The 20,960-nt window shown below is 37.6% G+C and overlaps 1 protein-coding gene across 1 annotated transcript in view; it reads left to right on the forward strand.

Moving 5' to 3' along the window:
- Positions 1-20,960, forward strand: part of NAALADL2 (N-acetylated alpha-linked acidic dipeptidase-like 2) — a 285,980-nt gene that overhangs the window by 208,805 nt on the left and 56,215 nt on the right. Inside the window, exon 10 of the mRNA XM_010572907.1 lies at positions 8,365-8,460. Coding sequence (XP_010571209.1) covers positions 8,365-8,460 — 96 coding nt within the window. The remainder of the gene's footprint in view (positions 1-8,364; positions 8,461-20,960) is intronic.

Raw genomic sequence — 20,960 nt, forward strand, 5'->3', positions numbered from 1 at the left:
AAAAACACACACATATTATGTCTTTAGTTTCATTTAAGTAATAACCAGTGGAAATCAACTTTTATGTGGCTTTATAATCCTTTGTGGATTTGGGGGGAGAATATTTAATTAGATACCAAGAGCATTTGCTAGAAGGGGAAGAGTCAGCCTGCTAGTAAGATGGAGAGGCGTGCACTCTCTTCTGCGATGTATTTGCAGCTTTAAGGGCCTTTATTAGTGAGAAATCTGTGCCATACATTAATGCCTGGTGTTATTCCATGGATTCAGTTTAACCTATGCATTAGAGAACAACACTTTGGCTTCGGTATGTTCTATGCTAGATAATCCACTTTTTCAGTAAATATATTTAAAAATCTGCTTCAGTCTGCAGCACCCTCCCTAACTAAAAGTATTCCAGATAGCTGATGTTAAGCTATATTTTAGTCTATGAAATACCCTTTTCCATAACTCTTTTCTTGATCCTTCTTCCAGCTAACCTCTGCTTCAGTCTCTTACACCCTGCCAGGAGAAAAAAGGAAAGTGGAGAAGAGATGGTCTTTTAGCCTAGCTGAGGTGAAACACCTGTTTCACAAAGGAATACAATTGTATGCTTGCTGCCAAGACTCCATATGCCAATTGCTTGACTTAGGGTAAAATGGAAGAAGGAATTAGTGAGAGCCTGCGGTGCAGGTTTCAGAGGTATTTTTGTTCTTCTCACCACTCTGTCTTTATCTTTTCTTCTGATGAGGCTTTCTCCTTCATGCTATGACAAATTTTTGGCAATGGTTTTGAATACAGATGCAGACAAGTCCTCATGGAATTGTAAGCCTCTGGATTTCTGGGTAATAGTTTTGGGCACTAGCATAACTTTATAGTGTGTGCTCTGCAGGTGAATTCAGCCTCCCAACTAAACTTGTTTCCCAGGTTGATTCTGAAGGTAAGCACTTACTACTTGCTTTACGTTTTAGTGACCAGACACTGCACGTTTGTGTGTGTCCCTCAGGTTGCTGCAATTCTACTCTTCATGCTGTTGTATTACAAAAAGGCAGAAAGGGTGAAACAGGTTAATAGCTCATAGAACAGACACAGCATGCATATGTGTGTGTATATATATATATATATATATATGGACAGGTAACAGATTATATTCTCAGTCCTGATGCAGCAGAAGCTTTATACCCCTAAATTCTCCTCTGCTAGACATTATTCTTTGGTCTATTTGAAGAAAATAAACAGCTTTCTCTTGGCTTTCATCCTTCTTTGGGGTATTTGCTTTGCAGGCTTTAGCAGTGTTAGATTAGCATGTTTATACTGTTTGGCCTACCTGTACAAATTTCAGAAGGATTTTTGCTCTCGCTGCTTGTTCTCTGTTGTACCTTCCTACGAGTTTTTTACTTTTGTGCAGTACAAAATTGGTGGCACAAATATTGTGAAGTGCTGAAGGGCGAAGCTGGTGCAAATACGGACAATACAGACAAATATTAACAAGGGTGAAGTCAAACTGATTAAAGAACTTTAGGCTAAAGACTGTGTTTTTCCAGACTGAGCATTATTGCTGAGTAGACAAACTTCCACTGCATGTTATTTAAAAACAAACAAACAAAAACATTCTGGAGGTATTTGTGTATTATTCACCAGGTTAAGGACACAGGGATGTTTTTTTTACAAATGCTGGAGAATATTCAGCTGGCGAGAAAAATCTATTCAGGTATGGAATGAGAGCATATTAAGGAATTATTAAGCGCATAATTTGAGTTTTCTGACTGGTAATTTAACTGTTTCTAAAGTAATGGTCAAGAAAACAGGACTCTCTGTTGTGGATGCAGCATTGTCGTGGTCTAGTAAAGAAAATTGTTTGTTGTATGTACCACAGAACTGTTTCCAGCTCTTAAGACAATATGTGGAAAAATATGATTTTTTTTTTTTTTTTGGTAAGTGACAGGAAAACAGATCTCTAAAGTATGTCTTGGTATTTACTCTGTTTTACATTAAGTCACTAGAAGTGCTGTGGGATTTTATTCATGATTTAAAATGCATTGGTTGAAAGTTGGCATAAAAATTGAAGGTATGCTATAAGACAGTACACAAGGGATGGCAAATTTAGTACCTTTAAAAGGTGAAGCATTCTGTTCACTTAATTAGTTGAGGAAGGATAAGATAAGTTAGAAAAATGAGTCTAGTAAATCAGAAGTTAATTTTAGTGCAAGTGCCCATCATAAATAAGCAAGAGTAAGCCAAGTTTGGGGTTTTAAGGGTTTTTTTCCTGCATTTTTGATCTCCATTTAATCGATTCATAAATCAATTAATTACTGTCATGAGACCTAAGGGCAGCAGGAAATTGGGTTCAAATTAAAAAGAAAAGGAGGCAATTTGTTTTAAGATTGAAAGTTGAATGTTCAATCGAAGTTTAATCAGAAGTCACCCATTATTTGAAAAGTGGAACATCAATGTCTTTCTAATTTCACAGAATGCTTCATTAAATGAGTATTGAAAAGATCAGGTTAACTGATCATTCCAAAAGGAAGATGAAACAAAGTGGGGGGAGGGGTTGGAAGCCCGCTTCCAAATAGATGTTATGCCTGTTCATTTCTCTTCTCAAGAGCTAATAGAGAAACCAAATCATTACACTGGGAATTCAAGGATTATTGACGTGGTCCTTTCTGAATTGTACACGCTGTATGATAAGAACATAGCTTGATATCAGAAGAGCAAATGTTCTTAATCTATTTGGCTAGCTGTGTACCTAAAGGACAATTTACAAAAGGTAAGAAGGACATTATCAAAGGCATGACTGGAAGCTAAGCCTCCTAAATTTTAGGGTGTCTCAACAGCAGTCTGACCTTGAAAAGTTTTTCCATAAATTGATACGATGTTGAGAGCATTCAGCTGCACAATACGTAGAACAATCTGCACATTGTGCAGAGTGGGGGTGATACTAGTGCCTGACTAGAAGTGAAGGCAGATGAATTTTGTTTAGGAAGTGATTGTGGGAGAGTTTGAGGACAGCAACTGTAGCTGTAACTCCTACTGTGGGTAAAAAACGTGAAGGAATAACATAATTGCTTTTAGTGCTCTTTGGATTAGCATGTCTTTTTCGTAGTGCGTGTTTACTAGAAATTTGCTTAGCATATTGCTGTTAAAAAAACCCCACTGGCTTGTTATGGTGAGCTTGCTGAAAGAATAAATGAGGAGTCTGATTCACTTTCTTGCTGTTGGAAAGTGTTGCTCTTGCTGTTAAATGCTGAGAGGTACTCTCGCAACATCATCTAGACTCATAGCTCTGCCATGTGCTCCCTGGGATAAAGAGTGGGCTTCTGCTACTTGGAAAGTTAACGCAGCTTTCTCTGATGAGCATAGTGCTTGAAAGACAATAAAAGGCAACAGAAACAGAATATGTTTGGCTTTCTAGTAGTTCTTTATGGACGTGTCTTTTATGAAAAAAAAAAAAAAGGGGAACAACTGTTTTAAACATTTCCCTTTATAAGTGCAGAGCAAGGTATTTCAGATGTCAGCAAGTTATTTCAGATAGTAATCTTGGATTAACTATTTGCAAGTATTATCTGTCTGTACACAATAATAAATGTTATCTATAAATCTGTACAAATATATAAAATTGTAGTAATTTTATATATTTCATGTGCACTCCATAGAAAGGGCTTTGTTTTCTAGGCAGAAAATTTAGTCACGCAAAAATACTCACGCCTGCTTAAAGCAGTGATTCTGAATGACCCCTTTTCAAGATCTTAGCAAGCAGGGTCTTGATCCCATGATGAACAAAATGACTTGCTACTTCTGATGACAAAATGTGGTTTGATTTAGATGCTGATTGTTGCTTACTTATGTTGTGTTCCTTTAAAAGGCCGCGGCTGAGGCGGTACCAAAGGCTACCTGTTTACCTTGCCCAGCTGCTGTGGTCTCGACTGGGTTGGAGGAAGCCTTTGGAAGGAGGGTTTGATTGCTCAGTGGCTTTCAGACGAGGAACATACTCATCTGGGAGAGTTTTCCAGAGCATAGGTGTGGCAAACAAAAAAGAGAGCAACCGGGCTGGTGTCAGAGGGGAACAGTAATAAAATCCAAAAAGAACCCCAAACCTTTCAATACAGAAGGGACTGATGAGAAGAGCAGGGAGCATATTCATAGTCTGACCACAAGATGGGTAAAAAACCCCAACAACCTGGTTTCCTGGGGATCCTAGCAGGGGCTGTGCTGAGTTTGAAGAACCTAAATATAATGACTCCTTGTGCACAGAAACAACAAGCAAAAGTTATTTCCAGAGTGGTTTTTATTTTGTTGTAGTTTTGCTTTTTAATAAAGGCTGTTGTCCTAGATTCAGTTCTCATAAAACCTAGTTTTAAAGAAAACTAAAGTTTGTCTTTTCAGGTGTTTGCCTCCAGGCAGATACCAGGACTGATCCACATCAGAGCTCTAGCTGACTTGGGGTTCAGTCACACCACTCACTTGTGTAATTCAAACGCTTACGACCCAGTATTTCTTTACATTTAAGTTGTGTGAGAGGAGCAAGACCTTCTGCTCCGTGAAGGCACTTAAATTAAGAGAATGGGTATGAAAGTATACTTGCAGTGTGTGTATCTCTTGCCATTGAATGCGAGATGAGCGTAGGACAACTAGAATCCTAACCTGTTCTCTGCAGGTGTGTGTCTAGAGTCGGGTGGGATACAAGCCAGTTAAGCGGTGTTTCCCTGCTTTACAGGCATCTGATCCATCAATTTTTAGATTCCAGAGAAAGAATATTTGTCTAGATGGAGCGATAATCTGATCTTGTGTAGCAAAGCTAATTCAGTAATCATTCCCTTCACTGACTCTCAGTAAGGTACTCAAGAATGAATATAAATAATGTAATTCTTTTAAAGTTATTGATTGCAGTTATGTGAATGATGATGAACAGCATTAGCACCACCGTAGCAGAATGACAGTGTTCCTCAACCTCCCCCCAGTCAAATAACATGGCTCTGTAAACTAGTGTGCAAACTTAAAACAAAGATGAATAGGTGTCGTGAATTAATCTTGAAGTATGTATTTTATCTTTATAATAAATGACTTTGTGCATCTTCTCCCTGAGATCTAAAAAAACAACAAAAAAGTAGTTTTCTGAAGGGAAGAATGACTTCATTTATTATGCTGATAAATCTGTGACAAATTGTACAACACACAGATGCATCACTGAACACAAAAATTTGTACAATTTGGTGCTAATTATATATATATTTTTTTTTTTTAAGAAATTGGTGGGAGCTTACTACCAGAAATAATCTTCTAGAAATGTATGGAAATACTGGTAGAATATTGATCATGGAGGCACTAATTTGTCGAAAAAAATGAACAAGCAAACTTACCGGCAATGTAATGTAGATTTTTGAGACATACCTTTCACTGAGTTTTCTTGAATATGTCTATGAGACATGTCACGCTGTTGATGACATGTCATCTGTAGGGAACTATGCCTAAGTTGAGTAGTTTTGAGCAGAGCATATTGGTGTATCACATCACTGATACAATGCATTTGTGTCCCGCGCTTGTTCGGGAAGAGAGCTAACAGTGCTGTGCCCAATTAAGAACTAGCTCTTGGATCCATGCGATACACTGCATTGTGCAGTGCAAACATAATTCCGATACGGCTGGCATGTATCAGATACCACTATTTTATCCCCCAGGGGTACATCAGTAAGATACTTACTTTATATTATTCATTTCGAGGGAGAAGGTAGGGTTTTTTCTCTGCTTCTTTTTAACTACTTTGAATTGACGTTAACAGCTCTTTTAGCTAAAGTACCATTTTTCTTCAGTCTTTGTACGGCTTAGAACCCAGCATGCAAAAGAGCAAAGCTCAGTCACATAAGAAGAGGTGGTACAAGCCAGAACAAAGCACCTAAATTGTTTGTCTCTCTCATTTGCTCCCTTCCTGATGTTTAAACAATAAACCCTACAGAGTGTTTTTAGCAAGTGAAAAGGTAGTGGAGTGCCAACCTTACAAATCAATCCTATTAAAGCTCAGATCAGTTTTAATATTTTTTAACCAAAGCTTTATTTGGCCACTGCTCAGCATGCAACCTCTGAATGCATATAACGTTATGGCTGTTGAAGAATGTGGTGGGCATCATTACTAAGTTTAATGCCCCTAAGAAGGTCCTTCACTTCTTGTAAGTACAGAGTATGAGTCTTTTTTGGAGTACAAGGACAGAAGCTATTGAAGATCAGTATATATCAAGAGGAGTAAACTGAAGATATGGGAAGCTGGTATTTGAAAAGGGCATGCTTCCAGAACGTTGTCAATATTGCCTTACAGTCTGGGAAATAATCTAAACCAGAAGAATTATTCATCTTAAATACAGGACCATGGGCTTCTGTGAATTTTATTTGGAATTCAATCTGAAAAGACTAGACATTTTTCAAAATTATTTTCATAGAGATGTAATCATAGTATAATATCATGATAATTTAGGCATTTCTGAGCCAGGGATATTGTCAGCTTCTTATTGCTGCTAGTACTCTTTTATACATAAATTCATAGAACATAAAAATTGCACTCAGAATTGGGGTACCTCTTATCGGGTCCTATGTAAAGCTCCAGAACTAGCATATATAAAATGTTGTGATTATGAATCTGGCAAAATATATTCATTTCATGAGTTGCATTCCTCTGCTTAACCTTTCTTAATAGATACGTTTTCTTATATTCTTTTTACTCTCTCTCTCTCCAGAAAAAAAACAGTGGCGTTAAAAGATGCATGCAAAATGTTAGTTCTAGGACTAGCCTAACTTAATCTGAAACTGGATACTTCCCTAGAAATTCTGCCAGGGCTGTCGAACAAAGGACAAGACTAGTTTCCCAGCACTCAGATGCAAAGACATGCTACAAGGAAGCATGTTAATGAGAGGCTTGTAGTCCCTCTGCAGTCCCCAATCAATCCCTCTGGTAAGCCTGTATGTGATTCTATGTGGCACACAGTGCATTGTATGCTAAATATGAAATACGATAAAGGAACTCAGGATATTCTAGCTAAACACAATAATATATTTAGGTGCTGGCGTCCAAAATTAAAATCAAAACCCAGAATAAGATTCACGGACAAGGAAAGATTTAGGCCTTCCAAAAGGAGATAGAAAATATTATGATGCTGAACTTAGTTGCCTAGAGCTAACTGGACTTTGGCAGAGGGCTTGAGGCAAAGTTTTGTTCCTCTCCAGGATGTAGATAAATGTAGTGGATGCATCTCTAGTTATTTGTGCTTCAGAGTTCACTTTGAAGAATATGTTTAAAAGAACTGCTCATAGCTGATACATTTTAGAATGGCATGATACTCGTGCACTTGTCACACCTTTCTGCTGATCTCTGAAATAACTTTGGCTATAGTTTCTGTGCTTTAATACTGAACTCATTGCTGTTGGTGAAGAGTGAGTGTATTCAAAGTAGGGTTACCAAATCGAGCATCTCAGTCCATCAAGGTGCCCTCTACACCTATTTTTATACCAGGCAGGGATTAGATAGGCACTAGGTTCCTAGCATTTCCCAGAGGGGCAGTTCAGGTCATGCCTAAAAGCAAAACTAGAGGCACTCCACAAAAGCAAGGATAATTTTAGGATATATGTCTCAGGAGTTACAGGGATGTAGAGAAAGATTTTTCTTTTCAGGTTAGTTTCTGGGTTATTATACCAGGTTCAGGAACACAGTTTTAAAACAATTCCTGTTTTAGGCATCTGTGCACCTTTGAGGCTCGGGGTTTTGTTTTGTATTGTTTTGCTTTTTTTCAGTCCGCACCTGGGTATCAGTTTGTTGTTTCCTTGTGACAGCAAATATGCAACCTAACTTCTTGCTTTCTCACAGCACAAGAAGAGGCAAACATCTTGTACAAACAATATATTAAGATTGCCTGGTGTTAAAAAGAGTAGTCAACCTAAATGATATAACTCTAGGGAATTGACCAAAAAGCCATATTATGTAGATGGTATTACTGTATACAGAAGTAGGATGGTTACAGAAGATAAAAGTACATTCTTTGATTGTTGTGTATACATTTATTCCAAAGACTAAATCATGAAGTACTTAATAAAATCTCTGATTGCTGCCCAGCTCGGAAAGAAACCTGTGTGGATATTTTTTCTCCCTCTAGGCAAAATTTTTAGCTGCTTTGGGAAGTGTAATTACGAAGACAGCTTCCATTCCAGAAATAAAGTCATAAGATTTAGGGGGGTTTGCCTCTTTCAGGGACTTGGAATCAGTTAATTAGATCAATGAAATAAGTTTAATAACTGACAAAACTTAAGAACAATTTGAAGGATTTTTCAACCTCTGAACAAAATCCAATAAGCATTTGAAGGAGGAAATCAATGTGGAATCCTAAAAGGCTTCTTATTTCTTTCTCACAGAATTCTAGCTTTCTCTCCGAAGCTCTTTTTCCTGCACATACAACAAAAACTGAAGAGCGGGATCCCTCCTTCAGCCTGCACGAGACCATTGCAAAGGTAACAGAAAAGGGGATGTCATCTATACATACTTTCCATCACAGGGCCAAATTTGAATTTGTTAATAATTTTGAAAGATAATCTGTTTTCTTCTGTGAATACTTTGTATGTGGTTAAAATGGAGTGGTTTTTTACTGAGATTCACTTTTGGAATATTCTTTACTGTTACATTGGTCAACTTATGTGATCAAAACACTTTTATGTGCAAATGCTTCATTTTGTGTGATTCAGTTGTATTTTGCGTGGTTCACATTGAACTTACTGGCATGAGTGCCAGGCATTGAGACTCGCTAGATGGCAAGAAGTGGCGAGTTTGTTGCTGTCAATTTTGTCAGTGAATAGGGTCTCTCAGGGCACCTTCACATGCACAGATACTTGGTTTTACGAGCTGTCACAGTGATGCTCACATGGGAGGAAGGGGTGGCCATCCCATGATTCTGGAGAGTGCTCTACAGAGGAGACGCTCCCAAAGTTAATGTGTTCTGACTCCCCTCTTGTCGCTCCAATATAATACTCCCTCCATCTTATTTATTAATACAATCAAAATTACTCCTTGCTCTAAAGTGCTCTTTCTTCACTCTGTCCACTCAGCAAGCCCTGTTCTCTACAAAGAGACATGACTACAAATGAGTCCAACTTAATGGATTCGTACACTTCTTATAATTTGATTTCTTATAAACCAGAGCTATGTGGACATCACAAACAGATTTCTTTGTTTATTCAGAGCTGCTTCTTTTGGAAAAGCAGCTGCTGTTGAAACATTTCTTTTGGCAACAACAAAAATATATTCACAAAGATCAGCAATGTGCAGATTTAGCATGTGGGCAGATCAGCATCTTTGGCAAAATAGACAGTGACTGATCTTGGGGTTCCTAGGGGTTTGTCTGTCTGTTTGTTTGCTTGCTTGTTGGGGGTTTTTTGTTTGTTTGTTTGTTTAAAAAAGAAGCACATATTCCTAGACATGGTTTTGAAGCTTGGCAGAGTCTGACAGTTAAGGAACAGTCACAGGACGAGAGTCTTCTGTGAAGCCCTTTTAATGGAATTGGTGGTTTTTAAGCCATCCTTGATGCCAAACTAATTGAAAAGATTCACCAAATTTCTTCCCAAAGACTGAGGGAAGTAGGTATGTGATTATTTACTGTGTAATTAATTTGTGATTTACTATTTAGTGTGTGATGGGCCATGTGTAATCTGAATAATCTCTACTTTGGTATTTGCTCTATAATATTGACTAACAGAAGAAAATTTATTAGTTGACTTGAAGCATTTTGATCCTGTTTAAATTGTTAGAAACTATTTTAAGTAGGTTCATTGAGCATTACAATTTCTTTTGATAAAACTTGATGAAGATTGCACTAGGATATGACTATATTTCCATTTTGCTTTTCAGACTGTGTAGCCCAGGATGCTTCTATAAAGATGAATAGTATATGCAGCAGTAGAGTGAGATCCTCAGCAGGTTATTTTGTCATTTTTAGCTTTTTTTAAATTTATTTTAGTTTTCTAAATTTCATCTATTGTTTACTCTTTTTTATAGTTAGATAATGGAGTTGTTACCTCTTGGTTCCCTCCATTCCCCCCCTCAGACTTTTCCTCAGAGTAACTAAGCCAGCCATTGTCTTTCCCTTCTCCTGCAAGATGGGATTTCCTTTGCCCCTCCTTTACCCTAGTGTTTGTCATCTGTTCCAATCTGAAAGCATTTTCTTTGGGTGAATGTCCAGAAATGTATGCAGTATTTTATATAAGGACTTAATATTTGCTTTGTGTGGTAACATTTGTCCAGCTTCATGCTGAGGTGATGTCGTATCACCTTTCCCTTCGTAAGATCTTTTTTCAGCCATACATTTGATTCTAGTGGCTCCATGTTAGTGCAGACAAGCTGCTGCATATGTAGTCTGAATTCTAAAGAGTCATCCTTTTTTTTTAGAAATTTTCTTTTTTAAACTGACACTGGTTTCCATGCTTTGGGCAACCTGGAAGATTGCTGGGGCTCTGGTGGTGGTGTTTTTTCCTATCTCCATTATCAGAACTCTAAATGTGTCCTCTCTGCACTGCACACATATTGATTCTCAATGTGAGCCCTTTAAGGGGGAAAAAGCTTAATGAAGTTTTATTTCTTTGAGAAGAAGAAACACGTATCAGTTTAGCTTTTACGAAAACATCTATAATTACTACAAGAAAGGAAATTCAAGTCACATGGAGATACAAATCTTTTAAACAATACCTATTCTACACCATTCCGTGGTTGATCAGTTATCCATGGTCAGTGTATGAGTGCTAGCAGAATTCTACATGTTATACTGTGCACATGAATGATGCACGATACAAAATATTTTTTAGCATTTATCAGTTACTCTATATGCCTGGTGGTTGTCTTTGAGCTAGTATAGTTAATAATAAGATACGTTTTTATTTGAGTGAAAGAGAGAAGTGGATAAAACCCCAGAAACATTATATATCCTGAAATACCATTTCATCTTGTATCTTTGAAAACAGAGTTTTGTTGACTTTTCTAAGCAAGCTAAAAGGAAAACCACTTTTTATTTGGACTTTTAAGTTGCAAAAGCAAGTTATATTCATGAGACTACCAAAATTCTGATGCAATTCTCTGAACACCTCAGAAACCTTACAGTTTGAGTTATTGAGACTTCTTACCAAAGTCTTTAAAGTAAAAATAACACCTGTATATGGGATTTAAAGGAAAAGCTGTAATTTATTTAGTTAATGTCATGGTTTAACCCCAGCTGGTGACTAAGCACTACAAAGCCACTCACTTGGTCCCCCCACCATGGGATGGGGGAGAGAATTGGAAGAGTAAAAGTGAGAAAACTGGTAGGTTGAGATAAAGACAGTTTAACAGGGAAAGCAAAAGCCGTGCACGCAAGCAAAGCGAAACAAGGAATTCATTCATTACTTCCCATGGGCAGGCAAGTGTTCAGCCATCTCCAGGGAAGCAGGGCTCCAGCACGCATAACGGTTACTTGGGAAGATAAAACACCATCACTCCAAACATCCCCTCTTCCTTCTTCTTCCCCCAGCTTTCTATGCTGAGCATGACGTCCTATGGTCTGGAATATCCCTTGAGTCAGTTGGGGTCAGCTGTCCCGGCTGTGTCCCCTCCCAACTCCTTGTGCCCCTCCAGCCTTCTTGCTGGCTGGGCATGAGAAGCTGAAAAATCCTTGACTTAGTAGAAACACTACTTATCGAGTGTTATCAACATGGTTCTCATATTAAATCCAAAACATAACACCATATCAGCTACTAGAAAGCCAAAACCAGGACACGTTGTATTTTGTTTCCTTTGGTAAATCTTAATGGCCAAATAAAAATCTGCTTAAAAAGCCAAAACATAGTTAAGTTTCATAGCACTGAAAAAGTCCATTTTCCATGTGTAGAAGCATGTATTTTACACCTGCTTACGTGAAAGACTTTGTGTTTAAAATGACAGTCTCAGTTCCTTTAGCAACCAGCTGAGACCCGATCTGAATGACTCTGCACCTATTGGAACATGAACAATAATTGGTATTTTTGAGTCACGGCATGTATTTTTTGAAGCTCTACTTACTTTATGGTATAAACTGAGGTTTGGAAACAGAAAATGTTGAATTCAATGCAAGAAGGCATAGTGGTGCTGGGTGGTGATTTTTGTAAAAGGAATATTTGCTTTACTAAATTGAGATTTGTTCATTCAGACCTGCTAGTGAAGATGTTACAGAGTTGAGATCTCTGGATAAAAAATGGAAATACCTCAAAAAAGCAAGTGTTAAGAAGTAATATCTTTTACCAAATTTCTTATCTATCGATGGTTTTATAGTGGAGGAAGGTTTGACCTGGTTTTGGTCTTTTTTGCATGTTCAGAGTATTAGATATGGGCAAACCAACTTATCCAAGCTGATTGATTTCAGAAAAAGTTTATGTTACTTCTTGGTTGACGTATAGCCTCCGGATTAGGAATGGCCTCGCTATTTTAAGAACAAAACTCCATTTGGTACAAAAGTCTACCACTGGTAGTAATAAGTAGTAGATTCTTGGGGAATAAATATGTAAAATCAGGGAGTCATAGCACAATACTTGCTCTGGTATACTTTCCCACTTACTGTCAGCTGGCAGTGCAGTATTGCTTAGGCTCATAATCACACCTCTACACCAATTTCGAGCTCTGTTACATGTGTAGTTATCTATGCCCTTTTTAAATTCATTTGCATTCTGACTTCCATAACATCCCATAGCAACATTTCCCACAATTTAATGCCCGCAGCTCCCACCTTACTTTAAACTTGCTGCTTGTTTATCTCACTAGGTTTTTTATGCCTTTGGAATGAGAAATAATAAACAAACATGCTGTATTTACTTCTTGATAACAGTTGCTTTCCTTTCTAAACTGTGTCGTGTCTGAGTGTGGTAACCAGTTTGAGCTGTCCTGCCTAATAATACGTTACCTCTGTACTTATGCAGTTCTATGGCATCTCTTTTGCTTTATGGTAATTAGAACTATGTACCATATTCAACATGTTGAATCACTGTGGATGTATAGACTCTCTATGATATTTTCTTCTCTAATCCTTCCTCAATAATCTTCAACTTTCTATTGGTCTTTTTGACTGCTGTTATCTATTAACTGTTCATGAAGACTTGAATATTTCTTTCTTCAGTGATATGAGCTTAATACATACGTCCTGATTGTCTGTGTATACTCATAGGTTGTTTTCTCTCGTATGCATCACTTCATATTTTCCAGCAATGAGCCTGCCATTTTTTAGCCCAGTGCTCAAATATTGTGCGATGCAAGTCAGGAAGGACACAAAGAACCAGTGTCTTTCAGTCTTGGTAGCAGAGGTGTGCTTAGTATTCAGTTTGATGAAACTCATTTGCCACTGCATATCACTTGCAGTGTGCTTTGCATGTATGGCCACTGAAGCTGTTGGAAAAGCTTTTGCTGGTTTTGACAAGAAATTATTTCAGGCCCTTCATCTCTCTGAGGGAAATAGGGCTTTAATTAATTTTTTTCTATGTGAATGGCTTGATACTAAGTAACAACGGAAAAATTCCAACATAAATTTTTACATGGGATTCGGTATAAGAACAAATAATCAGCTAATGGTGGCTTGTGCTCTCTGAAGACAGTAGTTACCTTAATTTCATGAACACTTTGAAAAGGAGGAGATTGCCGAATGTGGCAGGTAAAATGAATGAGAATTGTGCAGCTATTAAGGGAAGAGATCTGTAATCTGAGTGCTTAGAAGATCTAATTTGTCAGAACACTTGTTAGATCAATTTATCTCAGAGCTTGGCACTGTAAAGGTCGATTTAGGGTAGATTGCTGCAAGGCCCAGGCTGATCTGAAAGATTCAGAGAAGAAAGAGAAATATGTAGGCTTCCTAGTGGTGAAGAACCAAGGCGTTCATTACAGCAGCGTGTTGTAGTACAAAATGTAGTGATATCTTAAGTGAGATTTGTAGACCTTGTAATTTCAAGTGTGTTTTATAATACATTTATCAGGTATTAAAATGGAGAAATGTGTGCCTGTGTGGCAGTGAATAGATTTTCCCATCAGACCAGAAGTCAAGTGAAACACCATTGTTATCAAATGCATACTCAGAAAAGTATGTGCTATTTTTCAATAAGTTTCATCAGTGTTATTCAGCACAGTGTTTCATGGTAACTAATCAATTGGAGTTACTAACAAGTTTGAAAATACTTTTGTGTTATGAGGTAGGGTCACTAGAGTAGCCTAATAAGACTCAGATTATGCAGTTCTAAAAGCTTTAATGGCAGTCCCCCAACAGGGAGTACCACTGGAGCTGCTTACCCAGTATCAACCATGGAATAATAATAATCTTTTATTGATTTTTACTTTGGCAGGCACCAAAGTGTTGGAAGGTATGCCAGAAGTGACATAATTGGTTTTAGGATGACTTATGGGTGCTGACAGGTAACTCTTGAGAAAATTATTAGTGATCCTGATTATTCTACGTTTCAGTTACAGAGCTGCATAAAGTAGAACTGTCTACCGTAATGCAATTAACTTCTAAACATTAAATAAAACAGCAATAGGGAGCAGTGTTTCCATTTCTAGGGGAAGTAGGTTTTATTTTGTGTAACATACTGTAGTATTTCCATTTTTTAAATATAAACGCTTCCAAGAAGATGACAGGTACTGGACTGCAGGACTGTTGGTAAATGAAATTCACATTTTGACCACAGATAAGGTACAGCATAGGAATGTTGATTTGAGGAATTCTCTAAGAGGATCATATTGTTCTGTTCCTTTGAAGCATGGGAGAGAGAATATACATTCCCGTTTACCCATTGTCTAGTCCCATTAATTCTCTAATACAAGCATAGGGAATACCCATTCATCTTGGCAATGTGGTGATATCTATAACTTTGGTAATTCTTTGTCTGTAATCCCCCTAAAAATCAAAATCTGTGGTTTGGTGCATGCTACCTCTGCTAAATATTTTCATCTTCCTGCACGGTATTTGCTAATGAGCTCTTTTGTATGCTTATGCACTACAAAAGCTAAAAGTAACTATGGAGAGAAAGAGAGAGAGATAAAAATTGCTATATGAGATTGCCATAAATTATTGAAATATTAAATTTATGAAACATAAGGTGGCAAACCCTTACAGTCCCAAAGACTGAGAATGCAGATTTTGAATCAGTAGAAGAACAGTATTAATGCTGTTTCCTGCCAGAGTTCAAAATCAACCCAAAATCTCATTGTAGTCAACCAGCTTGACATTTCTTTGCATTTCATTGAAGCATCTATTGTAGTTTTGGCAGGGATGCACGAAACACTTTCACAAACCATGTACAGCAAATCTATCTTACAAAGTTTTACTAGAAACTTTTCTGCCAGCATGTTATTACTGGCATAGCTATTTCAGCAGAGTACGGTCACATTCATGTGTTGTTCCTACTACAATGTGCCCTTTTTGGTATCAGATTGGTCTTGAAAAAGCTGTGAGGCATGGTGCTTAGGCATCCCAGTGGCCTCTGCATCGGGGCAGCTGTACATCTGGATTTCCATTGATGTATCTTCCGTTTTCATTTAAAAATTTCGTCTGTGTAGAACTAGAGGAGTTCACAGAATCGTTTAAGAGTTCCGAACAGCAGAGACAATATTACTCCAGTCAGAGTTGCAGCACTTAAAGTGCTAAAGTGCTTGTGTGGTGCATGCAGAAAGAATCAGAAATATTCACAAAACAAAAATCTGATGCACCCAAGTATATTGCATACCAAAGCCAAGCCCAGAAAACCCTTTATTCTTGCAAGGTCCAGACAGATACATGGCAGCTTTCCCCTGCATTGCTGTGTGGAGTGCTAACTGGAAATTTTTGCTGTTTGCCATGGTTTCCGTCATGAAAACGTGACACTTTGGAGTGTCAATTTTCACAGGTAATTTCTCCACTTAACTTTCTTCAGTGATGTATTCCTCTTGATGTAATTTTTAAAATTCCTGTCTTCAATTGTGTATACCAGACTTTCACATCATTTCTCAGTCTCTTCATCATCACCCCTCCAACGACATGAGTTCTGCACAGACCAACAGAACTCTCATGTCTTTTTAAAGACAAATTGTGTTATGATTTTGTACTTTCAAAACAAATTATCAAAGCCTTCAGCCAAAAACCAGGAACGTGGACCAAGGGTAGGTGACAGACATGCTGAATGAAGTTAACGTAACAGAAGCACAGCTCTCAGTGTATGATGTGAGAACCAAGCTGGGGGACCTAATCATTATCCATATTTGAGACAATCTGCTGTTGATACTGAATTTTTAGACGTGGAGTTTGACCTTGTTTTCAAGATAGCAGAATTGTCTGCAGTATGGTTTGAATTCTCTGTCACACATAAAAGCCACCTGTGTGGGTTTTTTTGCCTGAGAAATTGCAGAATGACTTGGGGCATCTCTTAATTTTTCTGTTTGTCCTCCCACATCTGGCAGCAATTCATGCTGTTTCAGCAGCTGTCATCTGCCCTAAGGTGATGGAGCAGCGTAGGTGCAGGGTAGTGCACCAGTTCCCAGATAGTCTCTCCGTAACTTAAATGACTTGCTTTGCTTTACTGATCAGCATCTCATGTACTGGTTCTGAGCATCTTACCAGTATTTATGGTTTAATGGTATTTGAGATGTGCAAAGCAGAACTGTATTGTCTGTGGTGACAGTCTGACTGAATTCACACAAAACCAAACTTGCCCAAATTTTTCGGCAAAGAAGCACAGGCATATTTCACAGAAATGGTTTGATTTAGCGCATATTCTCTTAAGCACACAAGTGAGAGTTTTTGTTTTACCTTTAGCCTTCTTGCGTGAAAGAACATATAATCCAGTTCAAGCAGAGGGTAAATACAAACCTGCTGAAAACTCCCTTCTAACAATGTGTATTTTATTTTGTAGCTTTTGTCAGCAGCAATAAAAACGAGCAAATCTGGTGATACAAACTGGCACAGTAACTTTGGGGATGCTGTATGAATTGTGGTGAACAGAGAAGTAACAGCATTCGAAGGAAAAAAAAAAAAAGCTGTCTGGGGATTTTCTCGGCATTAAATGTGAAAGAGGTGACTTTGCTGCTAAAGACATGAGGTATTCTGACAGACAGTCATACTGTGTTTGGCCAGACAGCATATTCTCTATCTGCTCTAGCCTAGTTAGGGTAGATATGCTTGGAATTTTTCAGTAGTTCTTTGTTCCGAAAAGCAAGTAGCCTCAAGGACTCTTGCACTTTATACATGAACTCTGATGGATAAAGACTAGGTAATAAAAATAAGCTGAAATTGCAGACCCCCTGGTAAAAATCTGATGAACCAGCTGCACTGTCCAACACAACTTCACTTGGTTCAGTCAGGTATTAAAAAACCCTATTCCCCTACCCCCCTGAATTTCTCCACGTCTTTCCTGCTAATAACTCCTTCAAAATGGAAGAAGCATTACAAGACAGAACTAATTCCATTTCCTGCTCTGCCATTTATTCGTGAAGTTGGGGAAAGATGTCAAGACTCAAGTATTCCAAGATTTTTTCTGCACTTCTTTTTGAGTGGCTGCAATGTAATGTTTTCAGCTTAGAGAACTCTGACAACTATGAAAATACCAAAAGAACCGGGAAACTTTGGAACCAATAAACAAGGGAAGCTGAATGAACAAGAAAACATAGCCATCAGCAGCAGCATGGTTTGTGTAGAAACCATTCCCGTGGATTGTCTCTTCAATTCTGTGACTGTCAGGAGAGAATTAATTCTACATTCTTTAAATCTTTTTGATACTGCAGCAAGACTGTATGTTCTTTAAAAAAAGTTAGCATTGGCTTCTGTCGGAATCTTTCTTATCCAGATTGCTGTTTAGAACCACCACACAGTTCCTGAATTCCTCTTTTAGACCTAAATTCTACTCAGTTGCTCTCAAGATTTGTCTGCCAGCTGTCAGTGAAAAGGGAAAAAAATCATTGCATCATTTTTCAAGCTAGAGTTGCAATTTAAGTGAATTAAGCAAATACATGTCAACTCCATCTGATCCAATCAAAACACAGGATAAACATATAAGTTCATACATAATGTATCATTTTAAATCTTATGATAGAAACCCAAGATTGGTGGTGTTTGTAAGTCTTATGTAAGACATTTTTTTACTCCAAATTACAGCAGCTGACTAAGCAAAAGAAGATAAGTTAGAAATGAGAGGAAGTATTGTTTAATCCTCTTTTTATATATGAGAAAGTGAAATACCATGGCTCAAAAATGGTACTTACAGTAACTGAGCAACTACATCATCTCCTCACCTGAATTCAGCATCAACTTGCAGAATCTGGTGATTTGTCTGACACTGTAGACAATGACTGGGGTATATTTCAAAGCTGAAGCTAGGTTTCTGAAGTTGGAATTTAGCACGTATTTGGGATTTGCTGGAATTTCAACTACTGGCTGTGAACAACTGGGCATTTTTCTACCACGTACTGAAGCCATGTGAGTGCCTGTGTTAGTGGGACTTACCCGGCTTGGAAAGAAGTTACATTGCCTACAGCAACGCCTTCATTTACAGTGCCTTATTTTGGTTATGTTGAGATTTGTGATCTGACTGCATCTTTTGCTGGTTACCAAGTGCTACATTGGTGACTGACTCTCAGCAAAGATGTTCGTGGCAGAGGTCTTTTTTCTGTTTGTTTTTTCTGGTGGTTGATGGTCATGACTGTACAAAGAAGCCACTACATATTTATTGCACAAGTCAAATGATTGTTTCCAATTTGTCCAATAGTGGCTTTTTACTGTGTAATGAGAAAATTTATTTTATATCCACTGCTTTTATTTTGAAAATGTAAGTTTGTTATGAGGGATATCGAATAATTGGACATATGCCTGCATTTTTTTAAGGAATGTCAACACGTATTTTTATAGAATTGTAGAATCATTTGATTTATATTCAACCACTGAAATTCGACAACTGAAAAAACAAATCTGAAGCTTGCTACTCTAATAGATAGGAATATGCCTGGGATTATTTAAATTTTCCACTATGTTTCCCACTGTCCTATTCTTCACACACTTAGTTACTGAATTTATCAGTGTATAATTTTATTAATCCATTCTTTAGCATCAGTACTACCATAGGCATTTGTTATTGGTTAACTTCATCTGCCAAACATTCAATTTTTATTCTTGGCATACATGTACTGAATTTGGTGGCCGTGCAAGGAAGATGAGTTTTTCTTTAAACAAGACACTAGCATTCTAGAGGGATAGTTCCTTTGGGTACTCTAAAAGTATCTTGTCTGTTGTATCAGCTCACTGTATTAGCTCTTTTTTGTCTTCAGATCTTTTGACAAAGATGTCAAATCAGACAATCCTTTTCCCAGAGCATGCCTCTTAAAACACTACGCTTCTACTAACAATAATGTAGTAACGACTTGTTTTTCTTTGTTTTTTAGTTTAACATAATCCAATTTGCATGAGTGAATAGGAGGTAGAGTCAGTGGAACTTAAGTTTCTGCTTAAGTGCTTTTTAACAAGAGATGGAAATAGCTGCTTAAGTACTATGAATGAACTAATTGGCTTTGCAAACAACTTGCAGAAATACCTGGGGAAATACAGCTGCTAAGATGTATGTTTATTTGTTCATTTTATTTTTTAGACCATACTCATAACTTCCTTTGGTGTGCAGTTGTACAATGTATTATTGACATGTTTTGTCTTTTTTTTATTTTATTCAGTGACGTAACTACAAACACATTGGAACTTTGCAGATGCTGAAGTTTCCTTCATGAGCTCAGTCCTGAATTCAAAACCAGATTTTCAAGAGTTTGGTTTCCCTTAAGGAATTTTAAAATGTAAGATTTTCCCAGGAGGCTTAGCCCGATTCACAGTGTTTTAAATCTTGTCTTTAAATGTCAACACCTATTTTAGCATCAAACTGATAGCTGAACTCTGCTGGAAGCATCCTCTTGATGCTGAGCCTTTCTTGGGATTGTAGCCATCCAGAGAGGGAAGTGTAAGACCAAAATGATATATCTACACAGTGCTTAAGAAGAAATGTGTGTCCTGGAAAAAAGCTCCTAAGAACCAACCTATAATGCTCTGAATTGGGGGATGCCTGCAGGAACTTAATAGTAAAAATTAAGCACAAACTTAAATCTGAATAAAAACTGTACTCTTTTCTTCAGCATTGTAGCCTGAACAAGGGCTATTTACCTGATCAGTCTTTTTGGAATGAGGAGCTCTAACTCTGCTGCAAAGCACAGACCCTCTAAGAATTATCTTTGTTCTACATCAGCGCTGTTTGATGTGAAAACCTTATACATTGTAGAAGCTAGGACTGCCACTTACCACACTAATCGGTAGGATACTAATACACACTCCTCTTTTTTCGTTATTCTGTTTCCAGAATCAGTGAAACTCGGATTCTTTGCTGCATCTTCATTGTTAGGGATGTACGATACGTGCGTCTAGAACAGCCTGTAGCCTTGACACACTATAGTATACTTTTTGGTAATGGAAGTTGCAGATTTGAGTTCTTCAAGCCATAGAAAGAAAGAAACTGGTCCAAAGGTTATAAAAGCTTGAATATACTGAGAAAGGTGATTCCATAAATCCTTCTAAATACTTGTCAGGTTAGGTGTAGAATTTCTGCTAAAAAGACTTATTAAATTTTTGGAAGGTTAGCCCTTAATTCCTGGTAAGAGCCAAAATAAACAGCCAGAACTTCAGATTTCAATATGCTGCATCATGAAATTCTCTACTTGCATTTTACAGTCAATGTGGCAGCAATAGGAGTGTTTCAAAAGCCCAACTCTTTGATGCCTTCATTGCAGATGTACTGTGAAAATCTGATTCCACTTGCAGATAATCTTTATTTGAAATTCTAGTTCTGAATCGTTTTGTTACTCTGGTTGTATATGAGAAACCTGATGTACTCTCCGTGATAAAAATCGTAAAGATGTTTTTGTAACATACTCCAGTGCATGAGACTGTAGTTTGCTCTTGCCCTTTGTTTTCTTTTATTCTGTCTCC

The sequence above is a fragment of the Haliaeetus leucocephalus genome, unplaced genomic scaffold (genome assembly GCF_000737465.1).
Source record: "Haliaeetus leucocephalus isolate CR32 unplaced genomic scaffold, Haliaeetus_leucocephalus-4.0 Scaffold362, whole genome shotgun sequence".
In the NCBI taxonomy this organism is placed as follows: domain Eukaryota; kingdom Metazoa; phylum Chordata; class Aves; order Accipitriformes; family Accipitridae; genus Haliaeetus; species Haliaeetus leucocephalus.